We start from the raw sequence: 21,490 nt of genomic DNA on the forward strand, positions 1-21,490 counted from the left end.
TCGCTCCAGCCCTGGAGCTGCCAAACAGCCCCATATTTCTAAAAGAGTGCCACCCCGATAACCATCAGTGACCTGATCTTCAGCGGCTGGCTGAGTCGTGAATCAAAAAATTGGCCTTGGGTGGGATGAAATCACTGCTGTCTGGGAAGCCACTCCCTGGCAACAACGTTTGCTTGCTGTGCATCTGGGTTACCCTCAGCACTCCAGCCTGGCTGTGTCTGTTCCCGTGCCAGCCGCGGCACTTTCCCCTCGCCGCAGGGCGAGGACGGGAGGATCACCAAGTGGCCGGGAGCGGCGGCAGGGAGCAGAGTGCCAGGACGCACTGTGCCAGCACTCAGCGAGCCAGCACTCACCGTGCCTGGGGATCAATCCTTCCTGGGTGTGCAGCGCAGGCTCTGCCACCAGCGGGGTGGTTTTGCCAAGGTAAAGTTGGGAGGCACGCGGTCCCGGAGGCAGGACAAGGTATTTTTAGCAGGGTAGAGCGGAGCGGAGCGGAGCAGCTTTTCTTCCCGTCCTGCAGTGCACAGAAAGCGTTGTGCACGAAGGGCATCATTTTGGAGAGCCTTTATTTAGGTACTGGGGAATTTTGCGTGCTTAATTAACTGCGTGTGAGTAGAACAATTAATTGCATGTGAGATTTCAGGACACTGCGCTGCCGCAGCTGCAGGCAGAGTGGCCGTGGAGGTGAGCCTGCTGCTATCAACCCTCGCCCTCGCCCCTTCCTTCCCTTTCTCTCCGGCACTTCATTTTCCCATTTTAGCAGTCAGCTTGTTCTGGTCCTAAATCTTGCTGGGGATGCTGCAGTGCTGCCGGCTGTGGGACAGATTGGGCTGGCAGCCACCCGGGCTCCGGCAGGCAGGAGGCAGCAGCCTGCATAAGAAGGGAATTTCCTTGGGTTTGGGCCGGGTTTGGGTAAAACCCAGCGCAGCCTTATCTGCTGAAGCAGAACCAGCAACAAGAAAACTTTCACTTAGGCCAAGTTAGGAACAAGAACAAGTCCTCTCCTGGCATAAATCTGGTCAGGGAGTTATTAAAGATGTTATCCAACAGCGAATTCATCACTAACCTGTGCGGGTAACCCCAAAAAAGGGGGTTCTGCTCTATTTCCCCTGCAAGCTGCGGTGCAGGCAGGGCTGCCCGCAGGAATGGCTGCTGCTGTCTGCACGTGACAGCTTGCTGCGAGTTTTTATTTTGCTTTCTTTTTCCTGTTTTCCTCTCGGAGGCAGGGCTGCGTTGCAGAAGCTGCCGTGAAGCTGCGCAATCTGCAAACAGACTGGTGAAGCCCCGGCGGTAACTGGGGCTGCTGGGGAAGCTCCATGGGGCCGTGCGGGCTTTGCCTTCGCTCAGCAGGATGCCAGAAATGCCCTGAGTGGTCACCAAGGTCGACCTGGACGTCCACCCCCTGCACTCCAACGTGCCCCTCTGAAGCAGCTCTTTGCAGCCCTAAAAAGCCTTTTTTTCCCCAAAACCAAGCAAGGAAACCACACCCCTTAATTATTCTTTTCTTTTGTGAGAGGAGGAGGCTCAGGCCAGCAGGGGACGGTGTGAGCTGGAGCACGGTAAGCCCCAAAAAGCATTTCCCCAGGTTGTGTGGGTCTCCCCTCGTCTGCCTTTGGCTGGCGAGCAGTGAACTGCACCGCCTGCGTGCACCTCGCCAGGAACGCCACATGGGCTGGACATGTGCACCCAATTATCAGTAAATCTGTTCTCTATTTAAAAAAAAAAATCCTCTGCCTACATTTACTTATGTAATCCTCTGAGGGTTTTTGGCACGGCAGTCACCAACGCCTTAGTGCACGAGAGCAAACCCCGCAGCCCACGGGGCCGTGGTGGGGGGGATTTTTGGGGCCGCTGGCAGCCCAAGGGGGACCAGGAGCAGGACAGACACCCCCTGCACCTTGAGACATTGCTTTGAGAGTGATGCCGGTACCGAATTAGCTGATAAATAGAAAAAATGCAGCTGCCCAAGAAAAAGGTGCTATGGAAATGCTGCCTGGGGGTGGCCATCGGGGCTCTTGGGGCTCTTTAGGAGTGGCTTGAGTTGATTCCCCCAACCATGGGAGGGTTTGCGAGGGGCAGTGCTTGAAATAACACCCACAGTGCCCAAAGACGTGTTGAGAACATTTTATTTCCTCCCAAGTTTGAAGCCCGAAGGATGCACTCGGGTCTCAGGTTTGTAAACGTTTCTCGGTCCCAGCGAGGGCTGCACCCACCCCTGGTTTATGAAGCAGACCCGAGGGGTTTGTGTGACATCTGTATCGATGAGCAGAGGCTTTAGCAACACCCCAAATGGCACAGGCTCCTAGATGCCAGCACCAACTTCTCATCCTCTCTGCTGCAGTCCCAAGGTCCAGATTTAGTGTTGATTTTCTCGGAGGGAGAGGTTTGCTCTGCATGCACACCATTACCCGTCCTGATCTGGAGCCCGTGGCAGGATGCAGAAGGGCTGCCAAACACGACAAAATAGGTACAGACACTGACACGACAGCAAAGGCAGGGCACCACACCTAGCTGCAGTCCGGCAGGGGAGAAACACTGACGGTTGTGGCGGCTGTTTGCGATATTTTAGCGATAACACGACGGAGAACACTGTAGGGCGAACGGTCCCTGACACCTACAACACAGCACCCAAACCTCCTCCACCAAAACGTCCTCCTGGGCCCGATCCCAGCACCTGCTGCGCACAGGGGGAATTCAGCACGGATGTGGAGACCCAACGGGACCTTCACTCAAGCTACGGGGAGCACCTACGCGGCGGGGAGCGTCTTCTTTTCAAGAGATGGACTCCAGGAGGAGCTCGTCGGGCGGCACCGGGGGGATTTCCATGCTGTTTATCCGGCCGAAGAGCTTGGGGAGGGACCAAAGCCCGAAGCGGGGCAGGTTTCTCGGCTTGGTGCGGATGTCGTGGCCGGCATCCACCACGGAGAAGCTGCTGCGGCTGCGCGCGAGGCGAGCCCGCAGGGCGGCACAGCTGTGCCGCAGCAGCTGGTCCTGGAACTCGGAGGTCATGAAGTAGTAGAGGACGGGATCCAGGCAGCAGTTGAGGCTGGCGAGGCAGAGGGAGATGGGGTGGAAGCGCAGCGTGCTCCTGTGCACGGCGCAGTCCGTGATGATGTTCTCGATCACCATCATGAAGAGGGGGAAGTTGATGTGGTAGGGGGTGAAGCAGATGAAGAAGACGGCGGCGCACATCAGGACCATCCGCAGCGCTCGCTGCTTCTCGCTGGCGTTTTGCAGCTCTGTCTGGCACTCCCGCAGCGACTGCCTCATCTTCCACGTGCAGCAGGCGATGATGCCGAAGGGGATGACGAAGCCAAAGAGCTCCGCCACCGTCACCAGCGCGATGGAGGCTCCCGGCGCCAGCTGCTTCACGGCCAGGTCCGAAAAGCAGGTGTTGGTGCTGTTGGACAGGGCCGGGCTCCTCACGATGGGCAGGGGCAGGCAGGCGGCCCCCACGAAGAGCCAGACGGCCGCGCTGATGGCCGCGTCGTAGCGGCGCTTCCAGTCCTTGGCTCTGAAGGGGTGGAGGAGGAAGAGGTACCGCTGGATGCTGATGCAGGTGAGGAAGCAAATGCTGGCGTACATGTTGAGGTACTTCAGGTAGAAGCAGACCTGGCAGAGGAAGCTCCCGAAGGGCCACGTGTGGTTGATGTAGTAATACATCCGCAGCGGCAGCGAGAGGACGTGGGCCAGGTCGGCCACGGCCAGGTTGATCATGAAGATGACGGCTTTGCTCTTCTTGCTGATGAAGCGGCACAGGACCCACAGGGCAGCGCTGTTGGCCAGCAGGCCGGGGATGAAGATGATGGTGTAGGTGGCTGCGTACAGCGTGGACTGGAAGGCCATCTGCGGGTGGGTGCAGTTCCCAGAGGACGCGTTGCTCTCCATCTCGGCCGAGTCTCCTCGCTCCGTGGTGGATTCAGGCGGGTGGAGGCTTTCTGCAGGGAGCAAAAACAAGTGCTGTGATGCCCCAAACCTCTCAGTGTTGCCCCACATTCAATAAATGCACTTCAGGATGGAAGGACAAGCTGCATATACACAGGTGATTTCCGTGGGGCTTTGAGCGGGCTAATAAAACTGTCCTTTTGGATCCGCGCAGAGGTTCAGTGTAATTAGCCTCAGCAAACGATGCTGCTGGCAGCAGAGCGGAGCAGAGGCCAGCCAGGGAGGTGCAGACAGATCTATCACAGCCCTGGCTCCAGATCCAAGGCTGCTTTCCTAAGCTAATAGCCAGCCGAACGCACGCCAGTCCCTCTGTCGGTCCTGCTAACTCAATTTGGGCGCTCCCGGCACGCTGTGCAGGCATCGTGTTGTAGCAACAGACAGGATCTGCCAGCAGCAGCCCAGGCCCTGCAGGAAGACAAATACGCGTGTCTCAGAGCTGCAGCAGGATTTTTTCCCCCATTTGCCTGATTCACCTCCCACTGCCAGCGCGGGGGCATTGGCGAGTCCTGCGGGGCTCAGGGGTACGTGTGGGTCTCCGGAGGGTGGTGGATTTGCTATCTGGGAACAAAGCCCCACGCTGTGCAATTTGCCTCTGGGAGATGTGGTGCTGGAAACAGAGCCTCGGGCAGCCTGCAGGGTGTCAGGATGCCTGTGGCTTCCTTCCAGCAGCCTGCTCTGGGACAGCCCCAGCAGCTCTGCCCTTGCCACCGAGCCCCTCAGCAGTGGCATTTAATTAGGGAGCAGCTTCCCACAGCCCTGTGCCTGGTGTTTGACACAAGGACGGGTTTCCCAAAGCTAAACTAACTGCAAAAGGGAGCACGAGGTGTCAGGGTGAAGGCTCTGACCCTGCTCCTCCTCGGGAGGCAGCTGTGCAGGGGGCTGGCATGCAGGAGGAGGGTGCTGCAGAGCGGGGTGCTCCAGCTGTGTACGGGATGCTCCCTCTCTATAGATACATACGGGGAGAGAGAGAGTGAGAGAGAGAGGATGCTCCCTCTCTAGATATGTCAGATTATAAATATATATACATAGGATGTTCTTTCTAGATTTATAGGATGATATATATACACAGAGGATGCTCGCTCTAGATATATAGGATGATATAGGATGTATATCTAGATATACATATAGGCTGCTCCATAAAGATATGTAGGATGCTATATATATATATATATATAAATATATATATATATATCCCATATTTGTATCTTAGAGGCTCCAGATCTTACAGAGTATGAAGGCAGCAGCCTCTCGGCTGAGCTGCACCTCTGCTCCCAGGAGGGTCGGGGCGTTCACCCACCTCTGAGCCGAACCTGGCCATGGTGCCGGCTGCCGTTTGCTTTCTCCAGGGCTTGGCTGCAAGAACACGAGGCTGAAGTGAAAGCCCAACTGCTGCACTAGTTCACTTTTTGGCTGCTGACCACACTTAACCCTGCAGCCCTGGGTCAGGACATTTCTGCTTTCTCTGCTGAGCTGTGGCAGGGCGTGGGGGTGATCCTGAGATGTGGGGAGCCATCTCACCCGTTTTCTCCATTTTTTGGCTTTCCCTGGAAGCCCAGCACTGCGTTTCTCAGCATGGGGATGGGATGTTGTTATTTCAGTGTTTGGTTGATGCCTTTCAGCACCTGGCAAGAGTCAGTGGGGAGCTTTCTGCAAGGCACCGCCACCTCCAGCACAGCTCCTCCTGGCAGAGCGGGGATTTTAACTTCTTGGTGCTGGTTCCCTGTTTTCACTGTACGAGGAGCATTCACTGCGCCTTGCCCCAACCCCCTCTGGCCCTCCCTGTCTTTCACCATCAGTGATGCCAGTTTTGGGGCAGAAACGCTCCCGTGCTTTGGCAGGGCTGCGCCTCAGCGACGGCACCACACTTTCACAAAATATTCCCTGCCATTCCTTCATCGTTTTGCTATTCCTTATTTATTTATTTATTTGTTGTTATTGGTGCAATGGGTAAAGCCCTCTCCCAGCCCCAATTTACACACAGCCAGGAGCTGGGGGGGGCTTTTTTAAGCAGCAAAGCTGAGTTTTATCCAGCTGCGTGCTGAAATTAATTCCTATCCTGGTGGGTTTACGGGCTGGAAACAGAGAGAGAGGGGCAAGGCCGTTACTCATGGATGCAGCATCACTGAGCATCAGTTAACTTTGCAGTTCTTTAGGATGTTAAGGCAGCTATTACAACACCCACGTTGCCGTTCCTGAGTGTGTTAGCAGTATATTTTTCTGGACGCGTACATGGCTGTCATTATTGGAAATTGCCTGGCTACTCTGAATCACTGCATGCCCCACCCAGCTCTACATTTCTGCGGTATTGCATTTACTGCTCCCAGAGCCCCTGGCAAAGGCACCCTCATCTTTTCCACGGGTTTTTTGGACAGACAGTGCTGGACGGGGCCCTGGCCACAGCGGGATGGGACGGGACAGGACAGGATGGGACAGCAGAGCCTCGCTCTGGTCCTGTTCAGTGCTGGGATGCTGGAGGGAAATGCAACCAAGTCCAAAAATAGAATAAAATTAAATAAATAAAAAAAAAATCCACAATTTTGGCTTGAAATAAGTTTCGGATTTCAAGTAGTGGAGGCTTTTTGGAACTTGTTCTTTAAGCAGCAGTTTTGTTTGTTTAATCCAGGCACTGATAGGAAACACATAAACAGAGCTGATGGGTTACAGCAGCTTCTGTCCGTAACGACAAAGTTTTGCTGTTTTCTGCAAAAGCGGCTTTGCCCCGCGCACTGCCACACGCAGCAGCCTCCTGCCCTCATGCACACCCCCTGCAAGGCAAGGACACAGACACACCGACACTGCTGAGGATGTAGCACCAGGCTGCCTGATAAGATCTCGTGAAAAGAAAAAAAAAAAAAGCCCACCGTGACAACGTCGCTCGATACTGCAAGAGCTTCTATCTGCTGAAGAAAGCACATAGCAGAAACCAAGCTTACCTCCCTGCAGCTCCCATCCTTCAGGGGGAAGACATCCATGCTAGAGAGCAGGAGGAGCGAGCCCTCTGCTGCTGTTCCCTACCGGCTTTCGCAGCAGTCCCAGCCCCAGAGGCTCCCCTCTGAACTTCCACATGTTTTCGGAGCGCTGGAAGCCTGCCGGCATCTGCAGCCCAGCACGGTGGCCGCAGAGCAGGAAATCCTGTAGTTTGTTTCTCTTCGCCACACCAAATGTGAACAGCAGTGACGTTAAAACAGCTGGAAGGGCGATGACATCAGTGCATCCAGTGCCGCGGGACCGAGCCCGCGGACAGGGATTTCTTTCTGCCTGCTCAGAAGTTGAGTTGCACGAATGTGCCCTTCAGGCGAGCTGCTTCTCCTTTTCCCTGCTGTCACTCGCTTGCAAAAAAACTAAAAAATATAGAAACTTTTTTTTTTTTTTTCCAGTAAGTACTCACTAAAGGAAAACCAAAAGCTGTATCAGTAGAAACTTAGTGGAAGGTAGTAATTTTCTTGCATTTTCTTGGAAGTTTTGTTAACCTCAGACTATTTAGCCTAGAGGCTACATTTTCCAAGGGTTTGGACTTTGTTTCTGAAATAATATAATGGTTTCAGGTTGAAATTTTCCCCAAGCTGTGTTTTTTATAAAAACATAATGTTCATCATTCCCAATTCCTTTTTTCTTTTTCTTTCCTTTAATTCCTGTCCCATATATGTAAGTATATATATATAATATATATACACACACACACACATACATACATATATATATATATATATAAATTCTTGTACTGCCTGCTGAGAATGACCTTCCTCTTTTGGATTGCTGCAAACTGGCCCGCCTACAGCACAGTGAGACTCCTTATGAGCTGCCTCATTTCCAGCTGACCGATTTTACATGATATACAGTGCCGCAGCTCATGGCCCAGGGCTTGGGAAGATGACACGGCTGCTGGCACGCTTCCCTTTCTTGTTGTACATAATGTACAGTAGAATATAAGTGTTCTTAGATAATCTTCATCAGTCCCTTTCAAATATCCTATCCTATCCTATCCTATCCTCTCTTTTTTTTTTTTCTTGAGTTGGTCCCATGACCCTGCACCATTAACAAGAACATAACTGTGGAAGAGAAGTGAAAAAAGGGAGCTATCCTAACACATAACTGCAGTGTAAGCTCTGGCCCAGGCGTGGTGACCTTTCCCCATGGTGTCTGAGCCCTGCCACGAAGCTTTGCTTTGCCACAGCAATGTAGCAAAGGGAGAAGGGGACCCTTCACCTGGAGCTGCCTTCGGCTGGTGGACGTGCACTTAAATCCATTAGCCAACGTCCTCAGGAAGGCAAAAGGCAAGGCCACTTTCTCCACCAGCCTTTGCGGATGTGTCTATGGGCTACCTCATCACTTGAAGGAACCTTTGAAAGAACCCTACCAACAAATAAGCACCCGAGAAGCCCCATGTTCATTGTCTCAGGTGAGAGCAAAGTGATTTGGAAAATGCAAGAGCTGCTTATCACTTGTTTTCAATTCCCGTGCATCTTTTGTCAGCAGCTGATGCTGATCCTAGGAAGAAATACTGATGCATGAGCATCTGCAAAACGCTGGCAGATTTGTAAAAGGAAAGCTGGCCTTCCGCCAGCGCATCTCTCTCCGGAGGTGAAAGGTTTATCCCGAAGCGAAGCGGCCGCTTTACCAGGATATCCTGCCTAGGACATCCTCCTTCTGAGACCGAGGCACACAGCCAGCCCCGTACCCAGCCTCCGTGGCCCTATTTTTAGGAAGGTGCCTGCAGGGGGTCACTGGTCCCTGACCAGAACAAGGGCCAGGCACGTTGGGGCCTTCCCCTGCTCATCGCTGGGTGCTCCTGCAGGACACAGCAGCCTTCCTCCCTCCTCACCAGGGCTGGCGGGTCAGCAAACCTCGAGCCTCTGCCTCGACCACGTTGTACTGCACCTCTCCACTCTTCTTTCAGCTGCCTGTGTATTTTTGTCGAGCGTTTCTGCCTCTCTGGCTCATTAACAATACCAAGCATGCCTTTTACGCTACGCACATTTATGTTTTTAAAGGCAGCAGGCACAAAGGGACTTTTAAACAACTGTGAGACTTTATCTAAGGCCTCCAGATAAAGGCTGTCTTCACCTTTAGACTGGTATCCTGTGGGCAGAAGGCCAAGCGCAGATAATCAGCACCTCTTTGAGCGCTTGGCGTTTAGAAATATCTGACAGGATGCACCTGAAGGATGTATGAAAAACAAGCGTGGGCCATTCGGGAGGAGGAGAGGAGGAGGAGGAGGCTTTACTCACACAAAGGGCACCTCGCCCTGTGCTGCAGTGTGCCTGGGGCTGTCAGATCAGGGTCCCTGGGGCTGGGCGAGTCCATTTGCTTGCCCTACAGAGAAACACATTTTCTTTGTTTTGGGGTGAATTGCTCATGCACTAGGGGAGGAGCATGCCATGCTCTGCTGCTGCCCAGTTTTCTGTGCCTGCAGAGAGGCTGGAGAGAAGGAGCCCTCCTGCTCTGCCCTCTCAGCTGGGACGCAAACCAGCAAGGAGGGGTGAAGGAGCCTTTCCCCATCACTGCTCACCTAAGACCCGGCTCAAGCCACGCTGCTGCTGGCTGGGTCTGCTCTCATCCAGGGGAAATCCAGCAGGGAAGGGAGGGCACGAGGCACGGCACGAATCTTGGGCTCAGACCTTGGTGCGGGTGGCTTGGAGACCTCACCACATTTCCACCCTGGGCAGCTCCCCTTCAGGATGAGGCCTCACGTTATGGTGGCTCCAGCACTAGGCCCCAGATCCAGCCTTCAAAAGCCTGCATAGGCACATCCAACCTCTTCATCTGCTTAACTTCTGCCTTTGTGGCATCTCTTTTGGAAGACTTTTCTTGTGTTTCTTTGCCCAAGAAGCATGAAGACATCTTCTTCCTCACTTGCTGGCAAGTCAGGGCAGCGGGCCCAGCGCAGGAGATAACCCAGGAGCAACACCACGAAATGATATTTCTTCCTGCCAAAATAATGAGCACATTGTATGGTCACAGGAAACGGGGTGAATTACAGGAACTGGAGCTGGGCACATTGTGCCTCGGGTCGTGTGGGAGCACTGGCAGGCAAAGCCAGCACCTGCAGCACCTCCCAGCCTGAGGGCAGCCAAAATGCGGCCCTCCTCCACCCCTGCCTCTTCTTCTCTTGCAAGACGCTTCTGAGAGTTCGGAGGGCTTGAACGAAAAGATTTGAATTTCCCACATGAGTATGCAGAGGACACACTGATGGCCTTTGGTGTGCAGATTAGACAACGTGGTTAAATGGTCTCTTCTGGTGTTGGTGTGTAGGAAAGTAAGCCAAGAAGGTCATGGCAGCCTGGAGAGCAACAATTCAAAGTGAAAAGAGATTAAGGAGCACTTGTAATTTTCTGAAATCAGATAGGAAACCAAAGAGGCCTTAATTTGAATGGTTGCAAGTGTTGAGAGTGTGGCATTTCTGGGCTGGGGCTGCAATATGTCACAGGGACCGGTTTTGTGGGGGCCTGAGGGGGCTCAGAGAGAGCAAGGCAGGGGGATGGAGTGACAGCGTGAGCAGTTGAGGCTGAGGTGCTCAGAGATGCCACTGCGGTGACTGGTTATGTTATCTCTTATAGACCTACCAAACTTGTTGCTGGTGTCAGCACTGACTCACTTGGCACAGAAGTCAGGGGACATAAACGCAAAGTGGCCTCAGAGCAAGCGAGAAAGGAGAGAGCGTGCTGCTCCTCGTGTTGGGAACCTCAGGTCTTGTATTCCCACGGCATTCCCCAAACAAGCCTTTCCTCCTGAGATCCGAGGTTAATGATGGGAGAGCCATCCTCATGCTTCAGGAACGCAGAGGCTGGAGCAAGCATTCCCCTGCCAGCTCCACCCTACAACTTGCAGTACGTAGAGGACTATTTTTACCAAATTTTTGGCAAGCAATTTTTTACTTTACCTTAGCACCAATCCCATCTTAAATGATGTGAGTGCTTCTTCAAGCTGCACAGATCTGGTTCAGCAAAGTGATGGCTGGATGAGATACAGAGAGCTGGTTTCCGTGGTCCTGCCTGCATGTAAAGGCGAGAGCAGCCACTCCTCCTTACCCGGGTACATCAGGCAACAAAGGATGGGCTGTCCTCTGCGTTGCACCCTCCTGTCTTCAAAACACACTTAAATCCAGTGTAAGTGTAATTAAAAATAACAATAATAATTAACCACAGTCAAGGGGGGAACACCATTCTGTTTTGTATTTAAGAATAACAAAAGTTGCTAGTAATCAATGCACTGCCCCACGTGAACTCTGATCCATGGGAAGGAGGAAGCGATCCCATTCTGTTCTGTAGGTGTGACAACTATGAAACTCAGCTTACACTTGCAAAAACACGTTTATTTTTTAAGCATCAGTTTTGGGAAAGAACAATGTAGGACAGGCTACACAGGTGCCATAACAGTGACTTCAACTTTTTTTCACCTGATAAATGGAGATGAATAGCATGAGAGTGAAATCACAGTAAACACCTCCCAGTCACGTGCTAGCTGATCAAAGCCTACAAGCATCTTCAAAACAACAGTTGCAAGTAAAATCTCCTTCATTGATGACATTGTGCAGTGCCTAGCTTATGAGACAATTGTTACCTTGACAAAAACTTTATTATGCATGCTTGACTGTGTTCCTGAGTCAACCCTTGCTCACATTTTTTGACAGACCACTTGCAACATGTAAATGTGAATGTATATCATTGCCATAATCACTGCCAGTTAAATTGGTGAAAATATTTCCATTGACTTCAACAGCAGAGGGACTGTTTGCTTATCCTGCAGCTTTCTCATCAGAAAACTAGAGAAGCCTGCCATAATACTCTCTTCATGAAAGGTACTTCCTTCAGATTGGCATGTTTTGGTATTCTCACTTATCTACATGTAAGATTAAGTTCATCATACTGTAGACCATAATTATCGTTTCACAAATGGGAGGAGAATTCTAATAGCTTATTGTATTTAATTAATAGGTTTTTACTGCCATTTCGAGGAAGTCCAGCATTATGGATTTCTAAACCTGTTTGCTTTTTCCCACTTTACTGTGAAACAGTCAATTAAAAACCAGCAATGTTCAAAAAAAATTTGATCAAGTCAAAATTTAATTAGGTGGAATTGAGTAGTAAGATTTCAAATATATCCAGCAAGTGTTTCTGGTATTTTTTCTATTTTGTACTGACATATAAGATGCTGCCACTGGTGCTTACTGAGAATTTTACACGCTTGCTTTGGAAAGTCACCAGTTTCAAAGGGAATAAATCAGTTGCCTGTGCGTCTCTAGATATCATGAGGAAACCCTTGAAGTTATACAAAGTGGGTGAATTTGACCCACTTATTAAAATAAGGGGTAAATGACATCGTTTCTTGTCACTGCTTTTAACATCTTTATAGCTGATGAAAATGTAAACATTAAGATCAGCAGAGGAGCTGATGGGAAAAATCACAGCAAACAATTTGCTGAAGAAGTTAGCCTTTGCTCTCCTAGTGAAGCCACCTCGGCAAGGGCACCTTTCTCTTTTAAAAGATGCGTCGGTGGAAGCCACTGAGAAGAGCTTTCACAGCATGGTTCCATCGCAGGTACCTCTGGGCTGAAGAAGCCACATACCCAAAAGGCGAGGACCTAGATGGTACCACTGGGGGCAACAAATCTAACGGGAACTGATGCTGAGTCTGGCTGCACACAGCCCATGGTAGTGGCAGTGCTGCTCCTTGGGGTCTGAAGGTGAAGGCTGGGTGCTGAAGCCCCCCTTGCTGATGGGGACAGCTTGGAGGGGAAGACGGTCACTTGGAGCAAGGAAAAGTCCCACTCTACAGAGTGTTTGAGGAGCCATCAGGAGAACTTGTAGAGGGTAGCCCCCCACTGCAGTACCAGCTGTAGGTGTAAGGTACAGGATGTGTCCGTAATTAAGGAGCAACTTAGAGCTGGGTGAGGAGGAGGAATTGATGGACAAGAGTGGGAAAGAGCAAAGCAGAGGTAAGCACGGTGACCAGTGGACTTCACTACAAGCCAGGAGCAGGCAGCAGCAATCTGGGGCTGCCGGGCCGAAGCAAACAGCCACCCTTCATTTGTCTGCATCCCTGAGTGGGGAGACCAAAACTGCCATTTTTAACTACTGGCCACCTTCACATTCTTGCATGCATTGTGCATTTTTAGCAGAGAAGATATTTCAACAGATGTCGCTGTATGGATGAGTGACTGTCTTTGGTTTGACCATAGAGTCAGCAAAGTTGGAGTTAGAGTTGGAGAAATGGGGAAAAAAAAAAAAAAAAGTTCCTTGTATTTTTCCACCATTTCCCAGCAAAGTCTTTGTCACTCCCTTCTGTAGGTTTTCTGGTCCTGCTAGGTCAGGCATGGGCACCACAGTGATAGGTGCGGTCACACCCGTTGGGTCACTCATCGCCTTCCAACACATTGGTCTTAAAGTTTTATCTTGTATGTATCAAAAGATTTCCACTGCCACAGAACTCCCCTAAACACACATGCAGGATTTTGGCACTGGAGCTGGTAATTGAGTATCACAGAACAGTCCTGGATTTCAGATGAAATATCTTAATTGCTTTAAGCTGTCTTTCCTTTCATTCCTTAATTGATGAGGCACTCTCTTTGCTCATGAGCCGACTCCTGATGACCATGCTGCTATGTCTTGATATCTGGTCCTGAAACTCTGAAGTCATAAAAAAATACAGGATTGGATCCAAACAGCAGTCCAGGCTTGCAAGAGCTAAGCAAAAGGGTTGGGTGTGGAGCGTGATGCTACGCAGGAGGCAATCTGTGATAACGTTCTCTTTCACCATCATGTAGAAAAAGAAGTTGATGTGATACGGTGCAAAACACACAAAGAACACAATGGCACACATGGAAACCATCCTTAAAGCTTTCCGCCTCTCGTTGTTGTTTTGCAGTGGTATCTGGAAGTCCCGAAGAGAGTCCTTTGTTTTCCAAGTACAGAACAAAATAATGATGAGGGGGCCAATGAACCCAAAGAGCTCCGCTGTGACCGTCATCGCCACAGTGGCCACATTGCTTTGAATCTGTCGGACCTCGAGGTCCGCAAAGCAGGTTTCGGAGTTGTTTACGTAGCTCCGCATGATGGGGAACGGAGAGCACGCCGCCCCCACGAAGAGCCAGACGGCCGCGCTGATGGCTACGTCGTAGCGCCGCTTCCAGTCCTTGGCTCTGAACGGCTGGTACAGGAAAAAGTACCGCTGGATGCTGATGCAGGTGAGGAAGCAAATGCTGGCGTACATGTTGAGGTACTTTAGATAGAAGCACAGTAAGCAAAGGAATTTCCCAAAAGGCCACATGCGGTTGATGTAATAGTATATTCGCAGCGGCAGCGAGAGGACGTGGGCCAGGTCGGCCACGGCCAGGTTGATCATGAAGATGACGGCTTTGCTCTTCTTGCTGATGAAGCGGCACAGGACCCACAGGGCAGCGCTGTTGGCCAGCAGGCCGGGGATGAAGATCATGGTGTAGGTGGCTGCGTACAGGGTGGATTTGTACGTTACATTGGAATCAGAGCAGGTCCAGTTGCTCTGCGTCATGTTGGGGCTGCTGGAAACATTTGGCGCAGTAAATGGAGTGTGGGTCATTCCTGTAGAGAACAAAAATGAGAGCTGTAACAGCAAAGGCAATGCAAAAGTTGTCACTACTCACGTTTCCGTTTCCGATTTGACTATTCAGTATGAAGCAGAGGCTCAGAAATGTCCCCTGTGAAACATCCTGCTATCTTCTTCAAAGCTGCCCCCTCAGAGGTCTCCTCTTGTTCGTGCAGAGGAGGTGGGGCTGTCCCCATGCTGTCAGTCCCCTTGCCATGCTCTCCAAATTCCTTGTGGGAAAGGATAGCAGGCCTGAAAAGTTTGACAGGTATGAATGCAGCTGCTGCTCCTGAAGTGTGCTGCCACACAGAGACCTAATCCGATCACCAAATTCCATTTCTCACCAGCCTCAGACTGACACTTTTTCTTACCAAATAGTTTCATTCTTAGCTACTTCTGATTTCTGGCTCTTCTTTAGTTCAGGTGAGCAGAGATGTGCCACAATCTAGGCCATCTCTCTTTTGCCAGCTTTTTTAGCTGGGACTTCTCTTCAGGAAGGCAACACAAGCAGGCGTTCTGTTTTATAGGGTATTTCCCCGTAGGGTTACAATTCTTAGTATAGTGATTTCCTTCTATGTCTCATAAGATGTTTAAAACTGTATATCAGCTTCCTATTTCATGTGGTACTGCAGACACTGATTCACTGCTTCTGACTCATTTCCTTACAGCCCCACTTGTAAGGGGCATTTGCCAGAAAAAGTGTCTCTGTAGGTAGATATTAGTAACTCAGCCCTGCTACTAATGGTTCTTTTCTTCATGTTATGAAGAGAGGGAGAGAGAGGGAAGAAGTTAGAGCCCTCAAATGACAAAGAACACAAAAAGCTTTTTGTTCTCAGCTTGTTCATCACAGCAGCACCTGAACTTGGCTGCTTCTACAGACACTGTTTGAGTCTGCTGTGGAAGTGTTTTAATTCAGGCCCCCAAAACTCCTAGATGTGGCAAGGTCCCAGCAGGGGACAAAGGCCAGCCTTGCTGCAGGTGGCTCTGGCTGACATGCTGATGGTGAGCAGGGCCACCGCTTAATGTCAGCATCTGCAGGCTTTCCAAACAGGCACTGCCGACAACTTTCTTCCTTTTCTTTTTGTCTCCTTCAGCAAGACAGCACGAGTGCACTAAGTCATCCCAGGGCACACCTCCCAGGTGCCTTGTCCCTCTCAGGCAATCTCTCCAGTCTGTAATTCACTCCCAGTAACCCTCATCCCGAGGTGGCTCTGGGATGAGATGCCCTGCCCTGCAGTGGGATGTCCCCAGCTGCCCCCAGCCCAGGACACCACAGCCTTGCCCCTATCACAAGGCCAGGACATGTCCATGAGGAGGTAAGAGGACTAAAAGGACTCTGAGAAGGAGGGGGAAAGATGCGTCTGGCCTGTGGCTTTATCTCCACCAGTCTGAGAAGCAAAGCTGGGGGCCTCCCACTCCCCTTTCTGGTGCTTCTCAGAGGGCTGAGACGCACCCATGAGTGGATGGGGCAGGAGATGAGCACTGTGGTGTTCTCTCAGAGCATTGCTTCTCAGAGCAGTAAATGTGGGTTACATCCCGTTTCTTGGGAGGGCTGTGAATTTCTAGAGCTCTGGAGGTCTGAGATCCCTTTCCTTCTGGTCCATCTGCAGCTCTAGCTGGACACTCTGCCTGCTGCCCCTGCCTCTGGTGAGATCACTGCTCGCTACACCCAACTTCTCTCCCTTCAGGTGATCTCCCACCTGCCAAGAGGGCATTAAGCAGTCACTTTCAAAGTTCCTAGCTGCCTGGATTCCTCTGGATGACAAGGTTAGGCTGCCTGTCCTGTCCTCCAAAGCACAAGCACCAGCTGACCATTGACACCACAGAGGGCTAGGTGCATTTGCAAAAGTTTCCATTTTAAGGGCATGCTCATATTCAAATGCTGGCCAGCAGACACATGTTCTTCAGTGAGCCTGACTTCAACTGAGTCATAACTTCGCCTGTAGAGGTTCCCAAATACATTCGTCCTTTTTTACGTTTCATGTGACAAGTCAGGACAAGACTGCACCATCAGCTCTCAGAATAATCAGGCTCAGGCTGCTGACTCAAACTGGGCTCTGAATGGAGATCTTTAGGGTCAACGTACATGTCCAGGAAGTACCTGCTGAGGCTGGTGAGGCTGATGCTGTGTGCACACACTTGACCTCATCACTCAGCCTTTGTTCTGATGGCAGATAACTGCACCCAGGCCTGCAGATGAGCACAAGCCTGAGCCGCAAAGACTACAGCATGCCTGAGCCCACAGGGAAGTCCATGGCATGGAGACATTCCCCCTCTGGCTTCATCTTCATCTGCTAATTGTCCACAAGGTGTCAGAGTTAATCAAGAGTTTACTCCTGTGGCCTCCTCTTTTAAGCTTTCCAAATTTTTTCTCCAGCTTTCTACCCCCTGAGGGAGAGATGAAGGGGCTGGGGCTGGAGGCGTTGGTGGTGTGGCCACGTTCTCACGACTTTGTGCTGCTATCTTCTGGGGTGATCTCAAACCGAAAAACTCGTGTGTTGCTGATATTAGTGAAAAAACACTCCCAGGAATAGGCCTCGTATTGCTGGTGCTTACATGGAAGAGGGTTCTGAGAAGCTGGAGACCACAGCAGGCTGCTTTGAAGCCCTGAAGCCAAACGGTTACAGAAGCCACCCCATGGAAAGGCAGGGGATGTCTGAGCCCCACCACCCCGAGCAAATATAACCCAGTGACTTGTGGGCAGGGGATGTTTGGCCATTAAGCAGGGCCCATGGAGCCAGTAAAAGCCTCTCCTGTGCCTTCAGCGACCCCTGGGTCAGGCCATTTATGAAGTGGGCTGAGCAGGGTGACCTGGCTGAGTGCAGAAGCATTAATGCAATTAATATACGCATGGGCGATGTCTGCTGCTCATCAGCACAGGGTGCTTTCTGAGAATGGTGACTTCATTACAAAGTCATAAAAATATAATGACATTAATCCTTCCCTTTAACTAAATTGCATCCAGGCACATGCACAGAGGACCATAAAATGGCCGTATGGCTGCGCTTCCTCCCACTTGTTCAGATGGGAGATAAGTCCTGCCCTGTCCCCCTTATCTTCCCGTCTGAGCACAAAAGCAGGCACACAGAGATGCCACTGAATGTCTGAAACCAGACTTTCTACCTGCAAAGCTGTTAAGAAAGCGAAGGTATTTGCTGCATGATGTATGTACAGCACAGGTATAAGGCTGAAATCCTCAATCACATTTTATCATTAAATTCTTTATCATTATTGTTCTTGTTTACATGCTGCAGAGAGACAGCTCATAATGTAATATTGTATTCAGAATATACAATTTAAAAAATGGTAGTAAATAAATACAGTATTACCTAACTACAGTTTTGTACACTTAAATCAGAGTCTGTACTTCTGAGGCTGTTGCAATAAGGAATGAATTAAGCATGCACATAATTACTTGTAGCTGGATGTTTGGAAACCAAACAAGGCATTTCCAGGAAAAAAGATGATCATCTTGATAGAAATGAGAAACACAGGAATGTCATTGCAGAGTCCTGTGTCTTCCTGGTGCCTCCACCAGCAGGCTGGTTGATTTGTTTAAGACATAAATGCTTCTGAACTCTGCCCTCGTTGTATGGCTGTGAATATCTCAGGCTTTTGCACTCACGCTTCAATCTGAAACCTCTGAAGTCAGAAGTGGAAAGTTCTACAGTTATGGGTACTTTTTCTGTTTTTCTCCTTCCACAGAAAAAAAAAAAAAAAAAAAAAAAAAAAGGCAGATCTGGGTTGCGTGATCTGCTGCGATGTTTTCGTTTCGATGTTTCGTTTCATTTCGATTCTCACTTCTGCAGCCCTGGCAGCTGAAGAAGCCGGGCATGCCCCGATGGCAGGAGGCTGGCAGCTGGGTCAGAGATGGGGATAAGGGCTGTCCCACGCATGGACCAGCAGCACGGATGCTGCTCCCTGGGCTGCTGATGCTTGCACCAGTCCCAGGGCTCCCATTGACACATAACCTGACAGCGGAAAACCTGCTGTTGAGCAGCGCTCTTATTTCACACAGCCCAGGGTTCCAGATGAGCTCCTCTCCTACGCAACCCTGTGGCAGGGTGGTTTTGGCACTGACTCACCCTCGGTGCTATTCCCTTCTGATTTGCTTTAAGAAATCTTAGACTTAGGGTCTACCCAAGCTGGATTTTGTCTATAACTGCCGTGCCTCTGAGCTGTTTTGCTGTGCTCCCTTCAGAGCTGAGCTGCGAGTGCGGGTGCATGCTATCCCACCGGTAAACCACCTTTTACAAAATATGGTTTAAAAGCGTCAGTCGATGAAGTAAGCTATGTTTTAGCCAGTGACTGCAGCCTGAATTACAATTCGAATCTGTCTCAGGACTCTTGAGAACAAAACCACATCCAAGCCACCTTCTTATATTGTCATACTGACTCAAACAGTAATGTCCCACTATTGCAACCGTCAAAGAGCAGAGCGGATGGCACAAGGCAGCATGTAAATTATTTATTTGTTTGTTTTTGGTGGCAATATAAATTGCTGTTAGAAGAAAAAAAAAAAAAAAAAGATTTGCAACAGTGCAGTTGTTTACTTGCCTGTTAAGTATGATTTCCTTAAAGTAAATCTTACTTTTAACTAACAATTAAGTCTTGCTGTCAAATATGATTTTGAAGTAAAGGATATCACAGAATCACAGAATTGTCTAGGTTGGAAGAGACCCCAAGATCATTGAGTCCGACCTCTGACCTAACACTAACAAGCCCTCCACTAAACCATATCCCTAAGCTCAACATCTAAACGTCTTTTAAAGACCTCCAGGGATGGTGACTCCACCACTTCCCCGGGCAGCCCATTCCAGTGCCTTACAACCCTCTCGGTAAAGAAGTTCTTCCTAACATCCAACCTAAAACATCCCTGGTGCAACTTTAGCCCGTTCCCCCTCGTTCTGTCACCAGGCACATGGGAGAACAGACCAACCCCCACCTCGCTACAGCCTCCTTTAATGTACTTACAGAGAGCAAGATAGATAGGATAGAGGATATAGATAGAGGATATAGATAGAGGATATAGATATCCTCTGAGGAATCATGAAAAAGAAGGAATCTGTGCCTACAGTGACACTGGAGAACAGTCAGAGAACCAGTAATTGCCCACGCTATAACATTTTGCTTCATCTAGTGACAGCAACTTCATGCAGCCGCTGTTTTCACTCCTCCATGTGTTCACACAGAGGATTGGCACGCGAGGAGATCTGCTGTTTCGAGATACAAAGCTCCACAGATCTCCTCCTGGCTCCTAAGCCCTAAGGGAAAGCCCAAGAAGGGCAACACGTTCACAGGAGGCAGCAAAGGCTCATTATTGTTCTAGATCAGAAAAAGAGAGCTTAAAATCAGCCTTACCTTGTCGGGCAGAACCCCAGCGGAGTGCAGCCCTGCAGGCAGGAGGAAGTGTGCTGGCTTGACAGCTCGGCACCAGCCTTGTTTACAGCAGCGTGGAAGCCTGCATGACATCGCTGGGTGCTGCAAGGTGCTGCCCTGACTGCGCCCACTGGCACACGTCTCTGCTTGGGTGGGATTTGCTTGCCCACACTCCCAGCCCCGCCGAGCCGAGCCCCGGGCAGGCGCACACGATGTTGTGCCGAAATCAGGTCCGTGTGTCTTCACCCCTGGGGTTTTGTCTGCTGCTGCTCCACCAGGACGGCTCAGCTCCCTTGGTTTTCTGCAGGAAAGGGTCCCGAGTGGAGCCGTGCAGGGCTCCCCTTCCTCCTCTGCCAGCCGCCCTGCTCTGCACCCTTCCTCCCTCCAAGCACGACTCCAGGCTAACCACGGAAAGCCTCAAAGGTTTCTGCTCTCAGCTTTGCCCTCGCCTCCCGACCCAGGGGCTGCGCACACGCATCGCTGGGTGTGAGCCTCCGCTGGTGGTTGCTCTCTCGCACCACCTGCTAACTCCTGCTGCCAGTGGAGTCCAACTTCCCAATGGCTTTTTATAGCGCTCTTCTGAGCCTTGCTTGACATTTCTCCTGCACTTAATACGCCGGCTGCTCAGATTACAGATGCTGGGGCTGCTGCCAGCAATGTCAAATGGTGGCACTTCTTAAAATGTTTCAAGCCATGGGGTTAAGGCTGGCTTCATCTAGGGGTTAAACACTTTAGTGAGGCTCGGACCTCACCCCTTAGAGGGGGTCTAGATTTTCAAAAACCCACCAGCCCCCTGCTTGGTCCTCTCCAAAAGGAGCAGGAAAAAATGGGACCAGCCCCTAGCAAGCCCTTTGGTTTGTGGGCCATGCCTTGGAGTCCAGCATGGGCAATAAATTCTCTAACAGGACTTTTCAATTTCATTTTTCATTACCACTACTGTGGCCCTCTGGGCATCAAAGGATCAAAACCTAATGGCTCTAATCAAACAAGAATGACCCACAATGAACACCCCTTAAAATGCATTGCTGTGCTTTATAGGCTGCCCCGCTTCCATGAATTGTCAAAGGAACTTGCTAGAAGTTGGGAGATTGTCAGGTGTTTATTTTAAAACTTTTTAAAAGGGCTTCATGAAAAGCAATAGTGAGCTTTTGGCCGATATTGCAGTGTTTATCAGTACATCCTGTTTAGCTGATTTTTAAGTTGTTCGTCAGCAGTGGGAACGTATTTACTGGAATTTATCCAGTCTCAGAGCTGTCTTTTGCATTCAGTCACCTAACAGTAGCACAGCAAGCTAAGCAGAACCTTACTTGGGAACAGTAATTCAGAAATAGGTCAGTGATTGACCTGAGTAACATTTATGAAAACAAATATTTTCTCTTCTGCAGATGTTCTGTGGTCTGCAGGAGCTTCTGCATGTAACTCTTTCACCCCTCATTCGGTTGCCACTGATGGGCTTGATCAATTTGAGCAAAAGCCATATTCTTTGGAAAAAGGAGAGATGAAGTTACCCATAGCTGAACTTGTCCATGTTGGTATGGGAAATGCATTGACGAGTTGCGAAAGTAAGCCCTAAAGATACAAAACCTGGTCACAATGCACTGCATGC

The 21,490-nt window shown here is 50.3% G+C and overlaps 2 protein-coding genes across 6 annotated transcripts; both read right to left on the reverse strand.

The window, feature by feature from the left end:
• Positions 1-2,109: 2,109 nt before the first annotated feature.
• LOC137863640 (putative P2Y purinoceptor 10) lies at positions 2,110-10,465 on the reverse strand. Of its 5 annotated transcripts, XM_068696964.1 has the most exons (4): positions 9,455-10,465; positions 9,174-9,258; positions 6,879-7,286; positions 2,110-4,350 (listed from the first exon to the last, which is right to left on the reverse strand). In XM_068696964.1, exon 4 carries the CDS (start codon positions 3,994-3,996, stop codon positions 2,773-2,775), a length of 1,224 nt encoding a protein of 407 aa, XP_068553065.1. In that variant the 5' UTR covers positions 3,997-4,350; positions 6,879-7,286; positions 9,174-9,258; positions 9,455-10,465; the 3' UTR covers positions 2,110-2,772. The 5 variants fall into 5 exon arrangements, with proteins under 5 accessions (XP_068553065.1, XP_068553064.1, XP_068553067.1 ...); XM_068696963.1 differs by having other exon boundaries at positions 6,879-9,258; XM_068696966.1 differs by lacking the exon at positions 9,455-10,465 and having other exon boundaries at positions 2,110-3,938; positions 6,879-9,300.
• Positions 10,466-11,236: 771 nt separating this feature from the next.
• On the reverse strand, positions 11,237-20,426 carry P2RY10 (P2Y receptor family member 10). Its single transcript, XM_068696968.1, has 2 exons — positions 19,867-20,426; positions 11,237-14,501 (listed from the first exon to the last, which is right to left on the reverse strand). The coding sequence occupies exon 2, from the start codon at positions 14,497-14,499 to the stop codon at positions 13,483-13,485; it is 1,017 nt and encodes a 338-aa protein (XP_068553069.1). The 5' UTR covers positions 14,500-14,501; positions 19,867-20,426; the 3' UTR covers positions 11,237-13,482.
• Positions 20,427-21,490: the final 1,064 nt, after the last annotated feature.

The sequence above is a fragment of the Anas acuta genome, chromosome 13, assembly GCF_963932015.1.
Source record: "Anas acuta chromosome 13, bAnaAcu1.1, whole genome shotgun sequence".
Classification (NCBI taxonomy): Eukaryota; Metazoa; Chordata; class Aves; order Anseriformes; family Anatidae; genus Anas; species Anas acuta.